Raw genomic sequence first — 19,826 nt, forward strand, 5'->3', positions numbered from 1 at the left:
TGAGGCGCCGTACAAAAACCTCTGACTGTAGAGAGACACGGCTCTCTGACTCTGAAACAAACAAACTCAACAATATGAATTCTTTAAATCATAATTTCATAACATATTAATATTATAATTTTTACATAAAAACAACGAAACACAATAAAACTATATTCCAATAATCCAATTTGGTCATTTACATTTAACAACTGTTAAGATACATCACTTTAATGCTTCCACCTTCTTTCTCATAACTCTAAACATTAAATTTAATTTTCAAGCTACAATCACAAAACTTAAAACTCATCAGGTAAAACCTGACAAATGCATCAAAACAGTTTTATGTTCTCTCACAAACACTTAGTGTCTTCAGATCGCGCACAGAACCAGTTAAAATGATAATACTGCTGAGCATCGCACACTACGTCACAAAACAGAGCATGAAACTCAAGTCTTTCCAGTCTCACAGTTTGTCCTGTTATTCTACAAAACATATAAAATGTCAACCTAAAACAGATGAATGATTCTGAGCAGGGCCGTGCAGAGATGCTGGAAGGGACGGGTGCTCAAAGTTCAAAAGGGGCACATGGAACCAGGCTGAATAACAACAACACTGTTGCTGTTGAGGGGTTGCTGCTGCTCCTGCTGCAGATAGTGATGGAGGTCTGTGTTGCTTTGAGACTGTAGACAGTAAAAAGTCCACAGCAGAGATGGCAGCTGATTAAAGGAGTGTTATGAGATGATAATAAAATGCAAAGATTGGTGACAGCGCTCAGAAGCACTAAACAACAAAACTGTGGGAAATAAACTCAGCTCTGCCTGTGAGTCACTCTTCCATCTCCTCATCTCATCTGTCACTCTCCACTTGCTGTACATCTCAGAACAGGGCACACTCTGGTGTTTCATTAATCTATTATTTAATTATCCATACTTAAAAGCTCATGCACCTAATCCAAAATAAAGTAATGATAGAAAAATGTTATAGAACCAAAGCATTGTGTTTATTATTGTTTTTATACTTGAGCACCTCTGCTATACAACAACTGGTACAGGCGTTATTGTTCCCTGTTGTGACGGAGTTACACCGTCCCGAGACACATTTTTGGCTTCTAAGCCAGAGATCTTGCAACTGGCTTTTGGGCTGTGTGGGGTCTCTCTCTTCCGGAAGATGATTGAATAAAGAATTATAAATGTTTGGACCACTCCTGAGTTGGGTTTTCTCTGTTCTATCATGGGGATGAAAAAATCAGGTTTAATAGACAGTAATATATGATGAGTAATAATTTAAAAAATCCATACACATAAAACACACACACACACATACGGTGACATTTTATACCTTCTCCAGAATACTGTATATACTACGGCCACAAGTTTTCATCATGATGCTGATCCAGAATCCTTCCCTTATTATTTAATTCTAGTGCTATAAGTGTCATGGTCCTGGGTCATGTGACCCAGTGTTTTGTGTTAATTAATATGCTTTAGGTTATTCTGGTTATGTCTTTTGCTGTGATTTCTAGTTCCTAGGTTTGGTTCCCATGCTCCCTCTGTTCCAGTTCAGTCAGGTCTCTGTGTAAAGCCCGTGGCTGTGTCCCAATTCAGGGTCTGCACGCTTGAACTACGCGCACTACGGTGCGTACTATGAGTACGAGAAGTGCGGAAGTGAGAGGCTTGTGAAATGGGACGGTCTAGCCTGCGTCGCGCTGTTCAGGTTGCCTAGCAACCATGATACTAACCGCGAGAAACGTTACATACAGCTTTGTGTGACAGAAATGAAGGAGGAAAAATGTCTTGTTGGTCATTCATTTCTTCACTCAAAGACAAGTATGACAGTGTGACAGTGTATATATAGATGTATTATATACAAGAGACAACTATTGTTCATTTAATATGTTGGCATTATTACATTTGGCTCAATGCTTACATACATGTGTAAAAAGAAAATGTACGAGCTGTGGTAACTGTGTCTGATAGAATGAAGAGTCGACTGATATAGTAAATATTCCTTTATTGGGTGAGAAAATCAGACCATGTCATAACTGCTGTAAGTCATACAGAATAGATATCAGAGCCTTAAACAGGCTGACTTCTGCTAAATGGGTCAAACTGGGCAGAAAGTCTACAAACACATAACATCCTTATAGAATATGATGTAACACTATAGATCAACTTAGCTCAGAATATATAAAGCATATAAACAATTACAGCAATATGATGCAACAAACACAGCAGCTACTGATCCAAAATACTCAAAGCTTCATAGAACTGAAACCAACATTTATTTTAGCTCCATTCTGCTGCTGATACAGACTTTAGGTTTCTGAACATTAAACTTGTTGCTGCCTTTCATAGTGTGTAACTTGAAGGCCCTGAGTACTTTCTCCCACACTGAAAACACTGGGATGATGAAATTATTTGAACATTACCTAATAAGACTGATTCAGGACAGACAGTTATGTTAAACTTTTCTAGCAGTCCTTCACAAACAGGGAACAGTCTGTCTATTCTCTCCATCTGTCAGCAGACAGGGTCAAAAAAATCAGATTTGATGCGCTTTCGCCTGCAGTGTGAACGTAGCCTTAGTTCTGTCCTTGCCATCCTCACTTTTGTTGTGTGTTTTCACCTGTTGGAATAAAAGCTCACTCGCATCACAGCCTGTGCCTGAATCTTGGGTCCTTCATTCATAACACCATGCAGCTTGCCTCAGAAACCGTGACAATAAGAATTATATTGGACTAAAAAATTAAAGTAATAAATATAAAATGGCCTGCATTTGTATAGCGCTTTTCTAGTCCCTAAGGATCCCAAAGCACTTCACACTACATTCAGTCATTCACACACTGGTGATGGCAGCTACATTGTAGCCACAGCCGCCCTGGGGCGCACTGACAGACGCGAGGCTGCCGGACACTGGCGCCACCGGGCCCTCTGACCACCACCAGTAGTCAAACATGGGGTTAGTATCTTGCCCAAGGATATTTGGCAGCCAGGAAGCAGCCTGGGATCGAACCACCAACCTTCTGATTAGTGGCTGACCTGCTCTGCCACCTGAGCTACAGCCACCCCATATAATGTATTTGTGATGATTCAATTTTTTTGACTATCCACTCTGTGCATAAGAAATGTTTAAACTGTAGAGATACAATCATTTTGCTGCTGTAAGATTAGCATTTTGTCATGTTTGAAATATTAATCTAATGTAATTTGTTTCTGTCACTTCTCCCCCTGCAACGTTGTGTCTTGGTCTCATTTTCTCTGTATCTCTTTGTACAACTTTATAGTGACAAAAAAAGGCTTTCTATTCTAACTTGCATGTTTCTGTCAGTCAGATGATTTCCATAGAGAGGCACTTTGCATCAGCAGCACCATGCTCCAGTGCTCTGGGAGAGTTTATAGTCCTGAGAGTTGAACACTGGATGACTGACAGCTGTCCTTCATCACAACAGAAGCCACAGAAATCCTCCTCATCAAAAACATGACTTTGATCTGCGTCCTCATCTGGACTCTCCTCTGCTGCTGCTTCACAGGTAAAGTCCAGAGAATCAAACTCCTCTCCTCTATCAACATCTGTCCCTCTGAAATGAAGCCCACAAAACCATGAAGCTGCTTTATGTTTTTGTCTCTGTGTCCTCAGAGTCCAGAGGACAGATCACAGTGACTCAGCCTGGAGCAGTGAGCTCTGCTGTGGGAGGAACTGTGAGCATCAAGTGTACGACCAGTCAGAATGTTTACTACAGCAGCCCACATCACTATTTACACTGGTACCAACAGAAAGATGGAGGGGTTCCTAAACTGCTCATTTACCTTGCTAGCACTCGGCAATCAGGGATTCCAGCTCGTTTTACAGGCAGTGGATCAAACTCTGACTTCACTCTGACCATCAGTGGAGTCCAGGCTGAAGATGCAGCAGTTTATTACTGTCAGAGTTGGCACTGGCTGAACAGTCTGTGGGTGTTCACACAGTGAAAAACAGTCGTACAAAAACCTCCCTCAGTCAGACTGAACAGAAACTGAAGTGACTGCTGCAGCTGGAAGATACTGCAGAGACTGATACAGTTCACTGAGGACACACACACACACACACACACACACACACACACACACACAGTGATAGAGTGAAAATGTTATTGTTGTTATTGGAAGTCTATCTGTATCTCAGTCAATCAAATTTTGACCTTTGACCTCTGATTCATAGCGGCTCAAATACATGTGAACCAATTCCTGAATATTGCTCATTATGAAAACATTTCTTAAAGAAAGAGAAAAACACAATAAATCACCAAAATCAGTGAGTCACAATTGTCTCCATAACTTATATAAATACTTCAAATAGAAACTTTAAGTCCAATTTTCTCAGGTTTGTAGACTTTTTTCTTTTTTGCTGTTCAATACTAGTCTGATAACTTTGTCTTTGACATTATGTTACAAATACCTATCTATATTACACCTGGCAAAATAGCACAATTAATATACAATGTGAAAACTACCACAGTACATACCAAAGTTCACTATCAGTCCATTTGCTGCACTCTTCATGTAATAATGCAAATATTTATTGTGATGCTTTCAGCAAGAAGGGAGAAACAAGTTCAACGTGACAGACAGTTTATGTTATGATTACAGTTGATTTGACAGTTGATGATTACAGATGATTACAGTTTATAATATTTACACATCACCTTGTTTTCATTTCAGTTTGACAGAAATATTAATATAAAATTTATGCAAACCTGGTTTAGTAAGTTTCCACTGGGAATATTCATATTACTATATGAATACAACATCTTTGTGATGTTAACATTCACCCTTATGCATATTTAATTTTTACAATCAGTGTAAACGTAATTTCAAATTCCAGTCTGTTTCCTGCACCAGTTATGTTGGTTACAGTGCTCCAGTACAAACAGTAACAAAAGCAGACAACACAAAAAGTAAGAAATAGCACAATATATAGAATCTATACATATATATAAGTCACCTACTATATATATAAGTAAGTCATGATCACTGTTTACTCACTATTGTTTTGAACCAATAGTTCCATTATTTAACTGTAACACTGCAGCATATATTAAGAGGTACTTATTAAAGCACAAAGTAACTAAACATTATGCCGGTAACACAAGTTTGATTGCTTGCAAGCTTCTGCACAGACAGCATGCTAATGCTAAACTAATCAAGAATCCAGGGTGATGTTAAGCTAAGTGAATGGATAGTGGATTTATATTGGCGTGAGGGACTGTAGCCTATAAGTTCTTATTGTTAAATGATAGTTATGAGATGGTGTGTTTCAGGTGATTTTACAGAAAAACACCAAAATAATGTACTTCATTACTTTAAAAAAGTACTTTGCATAATAGAATACTTTAAGATACCTCAACACTGATCATTTGACTCATTCTTATATTGTGCTTTTCTACTCCACCTGAGAACTCAAATTGCTTTATATAACAAGCTACAACATGCTGAAACATTCATTAAACAGCATGCAATGACTTTGCATGAATAACGGCGGTGTCGCTCAATATTCTCAGTAATAAAATCATAATCTCTAAGTTCTTATCAATTCCCCTTCGCACTTACTCTTTAACATAAACTTTGCTTTACTTCATGTATTCAAAGTGGCTTAATTCTACTGACTCATATTGACTACAGATAGCACACTGGTTTCCAATAAGAATCCTGGAAATCATTATTTAGAGTTTAATATTGACATCACCACAAAAGTAAGACAAACACTCAATTCTTATTTAATGTAGATTTTTTTTATTCTTTAAAACTTTAAACAAACTTTAAACTTTAAACAAAGCAATGAACAATGAGAGAAGAAATTGAAAAAAAAAAGCTACAGAATGCAGTGTGAAAGTAAGACCAGCATAAAAGTCACATATAGTTCAGGACTGGGAACACTGGTCTCTCCTGAGTGGCTCTGAGACCAGAGCCTGGCAGCCCTGGGTGGCCTCACAGGTCACAGAGCCCACCTTCATCCAGTGGTCTGCAGGGAGCCTCAGGGTGCTGCTCCAGCTGTAGAGGCCGTCGTTCTCCTGCACCACGGGGCTCCTGCTCTCCTCCCAGCTGATGCTGCCACTGCCATCCACCTTCCAGGACAGACTCCAGTCTGAGGGGAAGCCCTTGTTGGCCAGACACATGAGCGTGGCCTCCCCCTGTTTCAGCTCCTCACTGGAGGGACCCAGCACCTTCAGGGCGGGGCGGGCATCACCTAGGAAACACCAATCAGCTTAGAGGACAGGAACCACAATTTGATTTTCTCCGTTAAGAAGTTTCTGTCAGGTGTTTTTTCTGCTCCACCAGTCATTCACTCACACATTGTTTCACTTCCCTTTCAGAAACCTCTCATGCATATCAGCACAGAGAGAATCATCACACAGTTTGAGCTGAAATATGTTCAAACTACACTGGAAATAAAAGAAGCAGATGTGGAAACATTTACAAAACTATTTTAGCTTCAAATTCATCAGTTATCTATAACACATCACTTGTTGGAGATAAGAAACTTAATAGCACTACTTGAATGATGTGGATTAATTTCTTTTACTGCTTACATGATTTTAATGACATTTGAAATGATATCTGCTACAACAGAAACACCAGACGTGCTGCACACTGTCAAATGCCCATCTTTAACTTCTGGCAATAAAAGAAGCAGATATGGCAACAATTATACAAGATGTTCAGCTTCAAAAACCTCCGTTCTGTATAATACACAAGTTTTCTACTTACCTCATGTGAGTTTCAGTCATTTATTGTAGTGCTTTTATGATTTCTAAGCAAATTCTACATTTTTACTGACTAAGTAAAAGACCAGAAATCTTTATCTTCACTCTGTTTGACTTGAGGACAGTTACATTTAATTCATCTTAGAAACAGTGACTGTGATTTCAAACTAGAAAATAATCACAGGCTGATGACAGTTTATATTATTTACACAATGCATCGTCTTTATGTCAGAAATGTCGACATAAAATCTAATTAAAGCTGATGGAGTCAGCCTCCAGTGTACAATGGTTATAATATTACCTCTACATGAATACTTCATTGTTATAAAGCTAACATTTACACCTCGATGTAGTTTCTTTAAAAACATTATAATCTTACTTCCAACATCCAGTCTGGTTCCTCCACCAAAAGTCCACCACAGTGATACAAACTCACTGAGCCGCTGCACAAAAACCTCTGACTGTAGAGACACAGCTCTCTGACTCTAACAGACTAAATTAAAACCAAAAGCTCTCAAGAGTTAACCAGACATATATATATCTCAATAATCCTCAAGTCAACTCTGATGTTTTATATTATTTGTTAATATTGATTTTAACATTTATTCTGAAGCTAACTTTGTGTCTTCATGAAAATTGATCTAAAAACTATTTTAATGATTTTTGTTTTCTGGCACACTGAACAGAAAAGTCAAGATAACCACAAGAAAGAAATCTGATAAAATAAAAGAGGTTTAAGTTCGACTTACTTCCAACATCCAGTCTGGTTCCTCCACCAAAAGTCCACCACAGTGATACAAACTCATTGAGGCGCCGTACAAAAACCTCTGACTGTAGAGAGACACGGCTCTCTGACTCTGAAACAAACAAACTCAACAATATGAATTGTTTTCATCATAGCTTTATAACATATTAATAGTATAATTTTAAAATTAAAATAAAGTAAACACAATAAAATAAAGTTCCAAAAATATAATTTGAGAATTTACATTTTATAGTTGTTAAGATACATCACTACAAAAGCTCCCTGTCACAGCTGCAGGTTTTATTGGAAGGACCCAAACGCAGACTCAGATTCAGGGAGTGAGTTTTATTTAACGTAAGTGAAGCACATAACAGGAACGGGTATGGCGTGAACAAAACTTGGGGAAAACTACAAACCAAACCTGAAACGTGAGGAGACTGAGACAACACAGGGGATGGCCAGCAGGAAACGAGATGCGGATGAAACACCAGTGAGACGCAGATGCTCCAACAAAGAGCAAAGAGGCAAACACACACTAATACACACACAAGGAAACAAGGAAATGGCAGACAGGAGGAAGAGTTGATTCTAATTAGACGAGACTGGGAGGATGTAACCTGAAAACATTACCATAGAACCAAAAATACTAAGCAAAACACAATCGAGGAACAGAGAACATTAAACTCTGAACAATCACAAATAACCCAAAATAAACAAAACCACAGAATATTAATTAACCTAAAACATAAACATGGAGTCCACAGACTCCGGACCACGACACTTCCACCTTCTTTCTCAAAACTCTAAACATTAAAGTGAATTTTCAATCTACATTCACAAAACCTCAAACTGCACAAATACATCAAAACAGTTTTACGTGTTCTCACAAACACTCAGAGTCTTTAGATCAGTGGTTCTCAAACTCACAGTGAGGACCACCTCATAACATATGTCTCTTGAAGTACCACCCTTATGACCAACATTAAAGTACAGTTATAGGCCTATTTACAGTGGCTTGCAAAAGTATTCGAAGTTTTCCACATTTTGTCACATTTCAGCCACAAACATGAATCAATTTTATTGGAATTCCAGGTGAAAGACCAACACAAAGTGGTGCACACGTGAGAAGTGGAACAAAATCATACATGATTCCAAACATTTTTTACAAATAAATAACTGCAAAGTGAGTTGTGCGTAATTATTCAGCCCCCTGAGTCAATACTTTGTAGAACCACCTTTTGCTGCAGTTCCAGCTGCCAGTCTTTTAGGGTCTGTCTCTACCAGCTTTGCACATCTACAGACTGAAATCTTTGCCCATTCTTCTTTGTAAAACAGCTCCAGCTCAGTCAGATCAGATGGACAGCGTTTGTCAACAGCAGTTTTCAGATCTTGCCACAGATTCTCGATTGGATTTAGATCTGGACTTTGACTGGGCCATTCTAACACATGGACATGTTTTGTTTTAAACCATTGTTGGCCTGGCTTTATGTTTAGGGTGGTTGTCCTGCTGGAAGGTGAACCTCCGCCCCAGTCTCAAGTCTTTTGCAGACTCCAAGAGGTTTTCTTCCAAGATTGCTCTGTATTTGGCTCCATCCATCTTCCCATCAACTCTGACCAGCTTCCCTGTCCCTGCTGAAGAGAAGCCTCCCCAGAGCATGATGCTGCCACCACCATATTTGACAGTGGGGATGGTGTGTTCAGAGTGATGTGCAGTGTTAGTTTTCCGCCACACACAGCGTTTTGCATTTTGGCCAAAAAGTTCCATTTTGGTCTCATCTGACCAGAGCAGCTTCTTCCACATGTTTGCTGTGTCCTCCACATGGCTTGTGGCAAACTGCAAACGGGACTTCTTATGGTTTTCTGTTAACAATGGCTTTCTTCTTGCCACTCTTCCATAAAGGCCAACTTTGTGCAGTGCACCACTAATAGTTGTCCTATGGACAGATTCCCCCACCTGAGCTGTAGATCTCTGCAGCTCGTCCAGAGTCACCATGGGCCTCTTGGCTGCATTTCTGATCAGCGCTCTCCTTGTTCGGCCTGTGAGTTTAGGAGGACGACCTTGTCTTGGTAGGTTTACAGTTGTGCCATACTCCTTCCATTTCTGAATGATGGCTTGAACAGTGCTCCGTGGGATGTTGGAGGCTTGGGAAATCTTTTTGTAGCCTAAGCCTGCTTTAGATTTCTCAATAACTTCATCTCTGACCTGTCTGGTGTGTTCTTTGGACTTCATGGTGTTGTTGTTGCTCCCAATATTCTCTTAGACAACCTCTGAGGCTGTCACAGAGCAGCTGTATTTGTACTGACATTAGATTACACACAGGTGCATCTATTTAGTCATTAGCACTCATCAGGCAACGTCTATGTGCAACTGACTGCACTCAGACCAAAGGGGGCTGAATAATTACGCACACCCCACTTTGCAGTTATTTATTTGTAAAAAATGTTTGGAATCATGTATGATTTTCGTTCCACTTCTCACGTGTGCACCACTTTGTGTTGGTCTTTCACCTGGAAGTCCAATAAAACTGATTCATGTTTGTGGCTGTAATGTGACAAAATGTGGAAAAGCCACTGTAGCACCACACAGTTTACACGAGACAATTTTATTTCTTATATGAATGTTATTTATTTTAGCTGTCACAAACAGGATGTGACAAATGATGATAACAACAACTGTACTGCATTAAAACATTCACAGCAGGTGGGATATCCAATCTTTAAGTGATTCAATTCAATTCAATTTTATTTATATAGCGCCAAATCACAACAAAAGTCGCCTCAAGGCGCTTCATAGATACAGAGAAAAACCCAACAATCATATGACCCCCTATGAGCAAGCACTTTGGCAACAGTGGGAAGGAAAAACTCCCTTTTAACAGGAAGAAACCTCCGGCAGAACCAGGCTCAGGGAGGGGCGGGGCCATCTGCTGCGACCGGTTGGGGTGAGAGAAGGAAGACAGGATAAAAGACATGCTGTGGAAGAGAGACAGAGGTTAATAACAGATATGATTCAATGCAGAGAGGTCTATTAATACATAGTGAGCGAGAAAGGTGACTGGAAAGGAAAAACTCAATGCATCATGGGAATCCCCCGGCAGCCCATGTCTATTGCAGCATAACTAAGGGAGGATTCAGGGTCACCTGGTCCAGCCCTAACTATATGCTTTAGCAAAAAGGAAAGTTTTAAGCCTAATCTTAAAAGTAGAGATAGTGTCTGTCTCCCGAATCCAAACTGGAAGCTGGTTCCACAGAAGAGGGGCCTGAAAACTGAAGGCTCTCCCTCCCATTCTACTTTTAAATACTCTAGGAACAACAAGTAGGCCTGCAGAGCGAGAGCCAAGTGCTCTAATAGGGTGATATGGTACTACAAGGTCATTAAGATAAGATGGGGCCTGATTATTTAAGACCTTGTATGTGAGGGGCAGGATTTTGAATTCAATATAAGTTGTTTGTTGCTGGTTTTTAGTTTGTTTTTTGTCTGTTTGGGAGCTGACACAGTCTCTATGGAGATGGGTTTTTGGGGGGGTAGCAGGAGGAGAGAAGCTGCAGAGAGGCGTGTAAAACTGCAACTCTGCTTCCTGGTCCCAACTCTGGATAGTCATATTTTGGGGGGTTTAATAAATTTGTCCATATTTCTAGAAATGAGAGCTGCTCCATCCAAAGTGGGATGGATGCCGTCTCTCCTAACAAGACCAGGTTTCCTCCAGAAGGTTTGCCAATTATCTATGAAGCCCACATCGTTTCTGGGACACCACTCAGACAGCCAGCAATTTAAGGAGAACATGCGGCTAAACATGTCACTCCTGGTCTGATTGGGGAGGGGACCAGAGAAAACTACAGAGTCCAACATTGTTTTGGCAAAGCTGCACACCGATTCAATATTGATTTTAGTGACCTCCGATTGGCGTAACCGGGTGTCATTACTGCCGACGTGAATTATGATCTTACTGAATTTACGTTTACCCTTAGCCAGCAGTTTTAAATTTCCTTCAATGTCGCCTGCTCTGGCCCCTGGAAGACAATTGACTATGGTTGCCGGTGTCTCTAGCTTCACATGTCTGAGAACAGAATCGCCAATTACCAGAGTTTGACCCCCGGCGGGTGTGTCGCCGAGTGGGGAAAAACGGTTAGACACATGAACGGGTTGGTGGTGTACCTGGGGCTTCTGTTTAGGACTATGCTTCCTCCTCACCGTGACCCAGCCGCCCTCTTTCCCCAGCTGCTTGGGGTCTGCCAGGGAACAGCTAGCGGGGCCTACGCTATCTTCGGCTGCACCAGCTACAGGGGCCTGGCTAGCTATGGGTGAATGAAGGGTGCGAAACCGAGTCTCCAATTCAGTAATCCTGGCCTCCAGCGCTGCAAATATGCTACATTTGTTACAGATATCATTACTGCTAAAGGAGGCCGAGGAGTAACTAAACATCTGACACAATGAGCAAGAAAGTGCAGGAGGGACAGGTGAAGTAGCCATGGTGCTAACGAGTCGGCTACGAGCTAAGCTAAGCTAGGCTAGTGAAACAGTACAGAGACAGTGAGTGAATAGTTTGGCTATAAATTAGGTAGTGAGTACACAGAAAGTGTGCTTCGGATGAAGCACGTGAAGATTATACTATGAAAAAGAATGTATTTAAAAGTTGTTAATTAAATTGCTAAGCAAATAAGCTACTCAGAAACACCACTGTGTTTGAGCAGGAACAGGAAGTGATACTCTACCGCAGAGCGAGCGAACACCAAGTGATGACGTATGAACCCTGCTTCTGGATCCAAACTATTCTGGGCTTGGGTGAGCCTGAGTGCTGAAGATATCTACCTATTCGGAACCATGATAACAGGGTTCTGGCTGATCGGAGCTGGCTTGGCCCTGACTTATCGAAGAATTAAGAAAGCGGAACCGGCTGTTCAAACCCCCACAAGGCTGCCCGCTGGGATTGAAACGATGGGACGAGGCCTGAGTTTCTCAAAATGGGCTCATTGAGTGCAGCATGGATAAGATCTTGGAGAAGCTTACGGCTGCCGTGAATACTCAGAATAAGACCTCTGTGCACAAACTGGATCACATCTTGGAGCAGCTCACTGCGGTCGTGAGTTCTCAGAATCGGCTCTTTGAGCACAAGAATGACGACATCACGGAACGTAAGGTTGATAACATCATGGAGAAGCTCACGGCTCTCCAACGGGAGATTGAGAGACCAGTGTCGGACTGTTAGAGCAGCTTTGAAATTCATATGAGCTGTTCGCACTAAAGTAAAAACCACCATCACTTCATGCGGAGACCCCTTCTGTGCCAGCTGTGGTCTCAAGGCTGGAGCTGAACAACAACTCCCTGATAACGACTGTGTTTAGTCTGTTCTTCCCATTCCATGCAAGGCCACCTGGGTTGGCTGGAAGACTGTTTACTTAGCCTGGCAGGGCGAAGGACACTGTCTCAGCTGAACTCTGGACACGCACACACATACAGACACAGACATATGTACACATGCAGATGTGCACTCATCCCCCCTCCAAACGCCTTTGACGCTTATTCCCCTCTGATGCTGACGGTGGATCAAGGAGACCAGCGCACACAGGCCCGGATGTACTGTCTACACTAGCTGGCTCTCACCCTTTACCCTCCCCTGTTGCTTGTCATGTGTTTCTTTGGTGTATTAAGAGTTTTTTCATGTGCAGAGGTGTTTTTTTCTGTTCTCAAACTGATCTCCCTGTTGGAGCTCAGTCTGGGGGGAGTTATTTTTTTCTCCTTATCTTTCCTCATGTGGTGCATTTTCCATGTTATACCTCTCTGACCTGTCTTCCCCATGTGATGTTTTTGGGTAATGTATGTATGGTTGGAGGGTAAGATGGCGCTGCCATTGCGTGCAATACGTCAGCAGCCTTAACATGAAATTTCCCCTTGTGGGACTAATAAAGGTATCTTATCTTATCTTATCTTATCTTATCTTATCTTATCTTATCTTATCTTATCTTACGTTTTAACTGTCATGGTCCGGGTGAGTGCGGGGTTTTTCCACTCTACTGGGCTCCACCTTCAGGCGGAGACTCCCATCAGCCTTCAAACCTGACTGCAAGTCACCAGCATTTAAGACCAGCACTCACAACAGACCTCTGCCAGATCTTCAGCTAACCCACGTTAGTTCTAGGCCGCAAAGCTCTTGAGACTTTCCCTAACATCTGCATTTCTACTCAGTGTTTTCTCCCTGTCTTAGTACCTGCCTGGCTGTCATGCTTTACAAACAGGAGAGATGCATCTCTGTCTGGACACTGGGTTTCTGCTATCAGGTTGAACTCCCTTCATCGTGGCCCTTCATCAGCCTCCCTGCCAGGGCCGTTGCTCCAAGTATATTCCGGACTCTCTCCCCACCACTCCTCACCCGGACCCCCTGGACACCCTCCTTGTGCGATGCCTGCCCCTGCAATGCATAAGCCATAACCATCATAGTTTAATCAAATGGCTGTGATTCACTAGACTGCCACTGACTGGCTGTCTCTTCTCATTATAGTGACTGTGTAACTCCACCCAGGCCGCCGCCCCTTTTTCCCTCCCCAGGATCTGTACTTAAACTCTTGCATCTAGTCATAGCACACTGTCTGAGTTTCACGTTTCATAGTTCACAGTTCGTAGCCTTTATAGTTCCTGCATTGTAATTAAACTAGGCACTGTAGATAAAGCACTGTATTCACATCAGTTTTGCCTACTGTTTTGTGATGACCCTCCTCCGAGATCCCCTCCTATCAAAGGGAAATACACCGCTCTGAAGGTGCTGCTGCTGCAGCACTACTCCCCCTCCGATGCAGAGCGGGCTGAGAAACTCCTCTCTCTCTCTGGCCTGGGTGATGGTACCGCTCTCGAACTCATGGAGAGCACGCTGTCCTTGCTAGGAACGGATGACGGCGGATTCCTCTTCACTCACGTCTTCCTTGAGTTGGCCTTGACAACTCCCCGCTGCTGGGTGCGAAGGATTACCAGTCACTTGCAGAAGAAGTGGATCACATTCTCCTGGCTACCAGGAGCTTTGGCATCCAGACGATAATTCCCGACTCTCCCACGCCCCCACCGATTCTCCCGGGGGCCTCCAACTCATCGATAGTGGCTGGGATCGCGGTGTCATGGAAAAGGGTTGTGTTTTTACCATCAGCGTGACAGTGCTGTGCCGCAGAAATGAGCCCGCCATTTCCCTGGGCTGCCTGTAGCGGCTGTGACCGCTGGCGACAAGGAAAGGCTGCACTTCATGGAGGACTCATACTCGGGGAGACGTTTTCTGGTTGACTCCGGCTCCCAGAAGAGCCTCGGGAACGCTCGTGTCATCTTTGCATACCTCCACAATGGTATATTATTTAATCTTAAAAAAATATGGAGATTTCTCGCGTACCACCAGAGAGAGGCCAAGTACCACTTGTGGTATGTGAACCACAGTTTGAGAAAGACTGCTTTAGATCATGCACAGAACCAGTTAAAATGATAATACTGCTGAGCATTACACACTACATCACAAAACAGAAAATAACATGTTCAGGACATGAAAGTCGAGTCTTTCCAGTCTCACAGTTTGTCCTGTTATTCTACAAAACATTTTAACAAGTGATATCTGCGCTGTGGTCATGTTTAACTTTTCCAACCTGTGGTCAGCATCATGCATCAATGTGAATCACTGCAAGGTTTTTTGTACTGAGTGAGTTTTTCAAAACTCTAAAATAACTTTTACAAATTTTTCCTTTTTTTTAAATTTGTTTGAAATGTCTTTCACTTTTGAGGCCATGTTTACATGCACAGGTGTAGTTTGAAAAACATTGACTTTTCTATTTATTCTGGCCTATTTTTTAAATGTGAACAGCACTTTAATTTGTTGACAGGTCATTTTCTAACTTCTTTCAGGGTGAAGATTCTCAGAAACTATGTTCATAAAAGGGCCACAGGTTATACTCAAATCCAGGCTGCTGCCCCCTCCCATGACCCACTGAGCTAAACTGGCACCCTGCACAGTCCTGATTGGCCAACACTTGGATTGGGGTGAGGAAATCTCCTTTCCAAGAAAATCGTTCTTTTGAAACAAATTACCGTGAACATTGTGAAAAACTGATTAACTGATAAACAGCATCAACTATTTCAGCCAAGTAGCTGTTGTATTCAGTCAGATGATTTCCATAGAGGCACTTTGCATCAGCAGCACCATGCTCCAGTGCTCTGGGAGAGTTTATAGTCCTGAGAGTTGAACACTGGATGACTGACAGCTGTCCTTCATCACAACAGAAGCCACAGAAATCCTCCTCATCAAAAACATGACTTTGATCTGCGTCCTCATCTGGACTCTCCTCTGCTGCTGCTTCACAGGTAAAGTCCAGAGAATCAAACTCCTCTCCTCTATCAACATCTGTCCCTCTGAAATGAAGCCCACAAAACCATGAAGCTGCTTTATGTTTTTGTCTCTGTGTCCTCAGAGTCCAGAGGACAGATCACAGTGACTCAGCCTGGAGCAGTGAGCTCTGCTGTGGGAGCATCTGTGAGCATCAAGTGTCGGACCAGTCAGGATGTTTATGGCAACAACTATTTAGCCTGGTACCAACAGAAAGATGGAGGAGTTCCTAAACTGCTCATTTACTACACTAGCAGTCGATATTCAGGGATTCCAGCTCGTTTTACAGGCAGTGGATCAAACTCTGACTTCACTCTGACCATCAGTGGAGTCCAGGCTGAAGATGCAGCAGTTTATTACTGTCAGAGTGCTCATGTTATCAACAGTCAGTGGGTGTTCACACAGTGAAAAACAGTCGTACAAAAACCTCCCTCAGTCAGACTGAACAGAAACTGAAGTGACTGCTGCAGCTGGAAGATACTGCAGAGACTGATACAGTTCACTGAGGACACACACACACACACACACACACACACACACACACACACACACACACACACACACACACACACACAGTGAAAATGTGATTGTTGCTAAAGGAAAGAAAAGTTGGAAATATATCATTTATTTTTAACAAATCATTTATGACCTTTGACTTCTGCTTCATACCAGCTCAAATAAATCTCAATTTCTAAATATCGATCATTATCAAAAATCATATTTCTGTAAGAAAAAAAATCTAAGCTGCACATCGATGCGTATGGGATGCGCCGCATCCCCGACTCCTGATCATAAAAGTCTATGTTGCAGGACCCCAGTGGTGGAAGTAAGTCAGCCCCAGTTGTAAAGACCAGCAGCTCTTCAAACGTGTGGTCCACCTCTTGCTCTGTTAAAATACATACAACTAGTAAATAAAGCGTAATGTGTAGGTTCATGAATAAAAGATTTCTAATCAGTTACACTGACTGTTATGTAGAGCGGTTGCATTAATGACAATTTAGGAGTCAAAAACAGGTTGTTAGGCAAAACTAATACTGCGAAGCATCGTATAATGAAAAAGCAAAGCAATCCTGCCCTCCTAAGACACAGGACATTAATTTTTGTCCTCCGAGTCGGAGACCTGTATGTCAAGGACCCTTGACAGGTATTCATATACCTAAATGCCAAGAGAAAGAAAATATGTGTGTCGTCGTTAGGATAGGGATTTATGTTGGTGTGAGAGACTGTAGCCTACAAGTTCATATTGTTCAATGACAGTTATGACATGTTGTGTTTCAGGTGATTTTACAGAAAAAAAAACAAAACAAAATAACGTACTGAATACTTTTAACAAAAAAACTCTGTATATTAAATGACTTCTTAAAATACCTACCCCAACACTGATCACGAGAATAGACTCATTCTTGTACAGCGCTTTTCTGCTCCACCTGCTCAGTGTTTTATACAACAAACTGCAACATGCTGAAACATTTCATTACACAGCATGCAATGAATTTGCATATATGTAATGTCTTTAATATCCTGCTTAGTAATGGCAGTGTCTCTCAATTCCCCTTCGCACTTACTCTTTAACATAAACTTTGCTTTACTTCATGTATTGAAAGTGGCTTAATTCTACTGACTCATATTGACTACAGATAGCACACTGGCTTCCAATTAGAACCCTGGAAATCATTATTTAGAGTTTAATATTGACATCACCACAAAAGTAAGACAAACACTCAATTCTTATTTAATATAGATATTTTTTTATTCTTTAAAACTTTAAACAAACTTTAAACTTTAAACAAAGCAATGAAAAATGAGAGAAGAAATTGGAAAAAAAAAAAAAAAGCAGTGTGAAAGTAAGACCAGCATGAAAGTCACAGTTAGTCAGGTCAGGACTGGGGACACTGGTCTCTCATCAGTGGCTCTGAGACCAGAGTGTGGGAGCCCCTCGTGGCCTCACAGGTCACAGAGCCCACCTTCATCCAGTGGTCTGCAGGGAGCCTCAGGGTGCTGCTCCAGCTGTAGAGGCCGTCGTTCTCCTGCACCACGGGGCTCCTGCTCTCCTCCCAGCTGATGCTGCCACTGCCATCCACCTTCCAGGACAGACTCCAGTCTGAGGGGAAGCCCTTGTTGGCCACACACATGAGCGTGGCCTCCCCCTGTTTCAGTTCCTCACTGGAGGGACCCAGCACCTTCAGGGCGGGGCGGGTATCACCTAGGAAACACCAATCAGCTTAGAGGACAGGAACCACAATTTGATTTTCTCCGTTAAGAAGTTTCTGTCAGGTGTTTTTTCTGCTCCACCAGTCATTCACTCACACATTGTTTCACTTCCCTTTAAGAAACCTCTCATGCATATCAGCACAGAGAGAATCATCACACAGTTTGAGCTGAAATATGTTCAAACTACACTGGAAATAAAAAAACAAAAAACAAAACAAAGATGTGTCAACACTTTTAAAAGATGTTAAGCTTCAACATCATCAGTTCTTCGTAATAAACAGCTTGTTCTGGATAAGAAACTCAATACCACTACTTACCTAATGTGGTTTTTTTATTGCTTACATTATTTTAAATGATATGATACAATAAGAACACCAGAGATCTTTATCTTCACTCTGTGCAGTTTAACTTTTTTCATTGGAAATTGTCCTGAGTGTCTGAATATTCATTTCCAAAGCTGACTTTGTTTCTTAGGACAAAATTTATGAATAAAATAATTAATCAGTTTCACAAAAAGTTTCCTAACCTTTCATATTAAATGAAATTAAAGAAAAGAAAAGAAAATTACATTAAAAAAAAAAGCTCCAAGTCTGACTTACTTCCAACATCCAGTCTGGTTCCTCCACCGAACGTGTACCACAGTGATACAAACTCATTGAGCCACCGTACAAAAACCTCTGACTGTAGAGAGACACGGCTCTCTGACTCTAACAGACTGAATTAAAACTAAAAGCTCTCAAGACTTAACCAGATGTATGTATATGTAAAATATCCTCAAGTCCACTCTGATGTTTTATATTGTGTTTAATATTCATTTTAACATTTATTCTGAAGCTAACTTTGTTTCTTCATGAAGATTTATCTAAAAACTATTTTCCTGAGGTTTTTTTAGGCACATTGAACAGAAAAGTTAAGATAATCAAAAGAAAGAAATTTGCTAAAGTAAATGAGGTTTAAGTTTGACTTACTTCCAACTTGCAGTCTGGTTCCTCCACCAAAAGTCCACCACAGTGATACAAACTCATTGAGGCGCCGTACAAAAACCTCTGACTGTAGAGAGACACGGCTCTCTGTGTGACTGAACTAAACCTACAAGCCCTCAAAATACAACTTTACCATCAGAACTAGAAATAATAATGAATAATATGAAACATCCCAGATTTTCAGCGGAAATTGTCCTGAGTGTCTGAATATTCATTTCCAAAGCTGACTTTGTTTCTTAGGACAAAATTTATGAATAAAATAATTAATCAGTTACATAAAAAGTTTCCTAGCCTTTCATATTAAATGAAATTAAAGAAAAGAAAATTACATTTAAAAAAAAAAAGCTCTACGGCTGACTTACTTCCAACTTGCAGTCTGGTTCCTCCACCGAACGTGTACCACAGTGATACAAAGTCATTGAGCCGCCGTACAAAAACCTCTGACTGTAGAGAGACACGGCTCTCTGACTCTGAAACAAACAAACTCAACAATATGAATTCTTTAAATCATAATTTCATAACATATTAATATTATAATTTTTACATAAAAACAACGAAACACAATAAAACTATATTCCAATAATCCAATTTGGTCATTTACATTTAACAACTGTTAAGATACATCACTTTAATTTTTCCACCTTCTTTCTCATAACTCTAAACATTAAAATTAATTTTCAAGCTACAATCACAAAACTTAAAACTCATCAGGTAAAACCTGACAAATGCATCAAAACAGTTTTATGTTCTCTCACAAACACTTAGTGTCTTCAGATCGCGCACAGAACCAGTTAAAATGATAATACTGCTGAGCATT

At 41.2% G+C, this 19,826-nt stretch overlaps 3 pseudogenes and 1 gene segment (V, D, J or C); 2 read left to right on the forward strand and 2 right to left on the reverse strand.

Annotated features, from left to right (window-relative positions):
• The first annotated feature begins 3,460 nt into the window (after positions 1-3,460).
• Positions 3,461-3,951, forward strand: LOC146609166 (Ig kappa chain V region K-25 pseudogene; annotated as a pseudogene).
• A 1,928-nt stretch (positions 3,952-5,879) lies between these two features.
• LOC146609167 (Ig kappa-b4 chain C region-like) lies at positions 5,880-13,898 on the reverse strand. The segment is given in 4 exon segments: positions 5,880-6,205; positions 7,472-7,579; positions 13,442-13,526; positions 13,836-13,898. Coding segments are annotated over 4 exon segments (582 nt in total).
• Positions 13,899-15,741: 1,843 nt separating this feature from the next.
• Positions 15,742-16,223, forward strand: LOC146609168 (Ig kappa chain V region 2717 pseudogene; annotated as a pseudogene).
• Positions 16,224-17,658: 1,435 nt separating this feature from the next.
• Positions 17,659-19,051, reverse strand: LOC146609169 (Ig kappa-b4 chain C region pseudogene; annotated as a pseudogene). The gene is made up of 3 exons (XR_014905087.1): positions 18,995-19,051; positions 18,626-18,707; positions 17,659-18,018 (listed from the first exon to the last, which is right to left on the reverse strand). The product of XR_014905087.1 is annotated as an Ig kappa-b4 chain C region pseudogene (transcript).
• Positions 19,052-19,826: the final 775 nt, after the last annotated feature.

Source organism: Diplotaxodon limnothrissa, linkage group LG22, assembly GCF_057381915.1.
Source record: "Diplotaxodon limnothrissa isolate DT_005_m linkage group LG22, D_limnothrissa_male_GT1.1, whole genome shotgun sequence".
NCBI classification, from domain to species: domain Eukaryota; kingdom Metazoa; phylum Chordata; class Actinopteri; order Cichliformes; family Cichlidae; genus Diplotaxodon; species Diplotaxodon limnothrissa.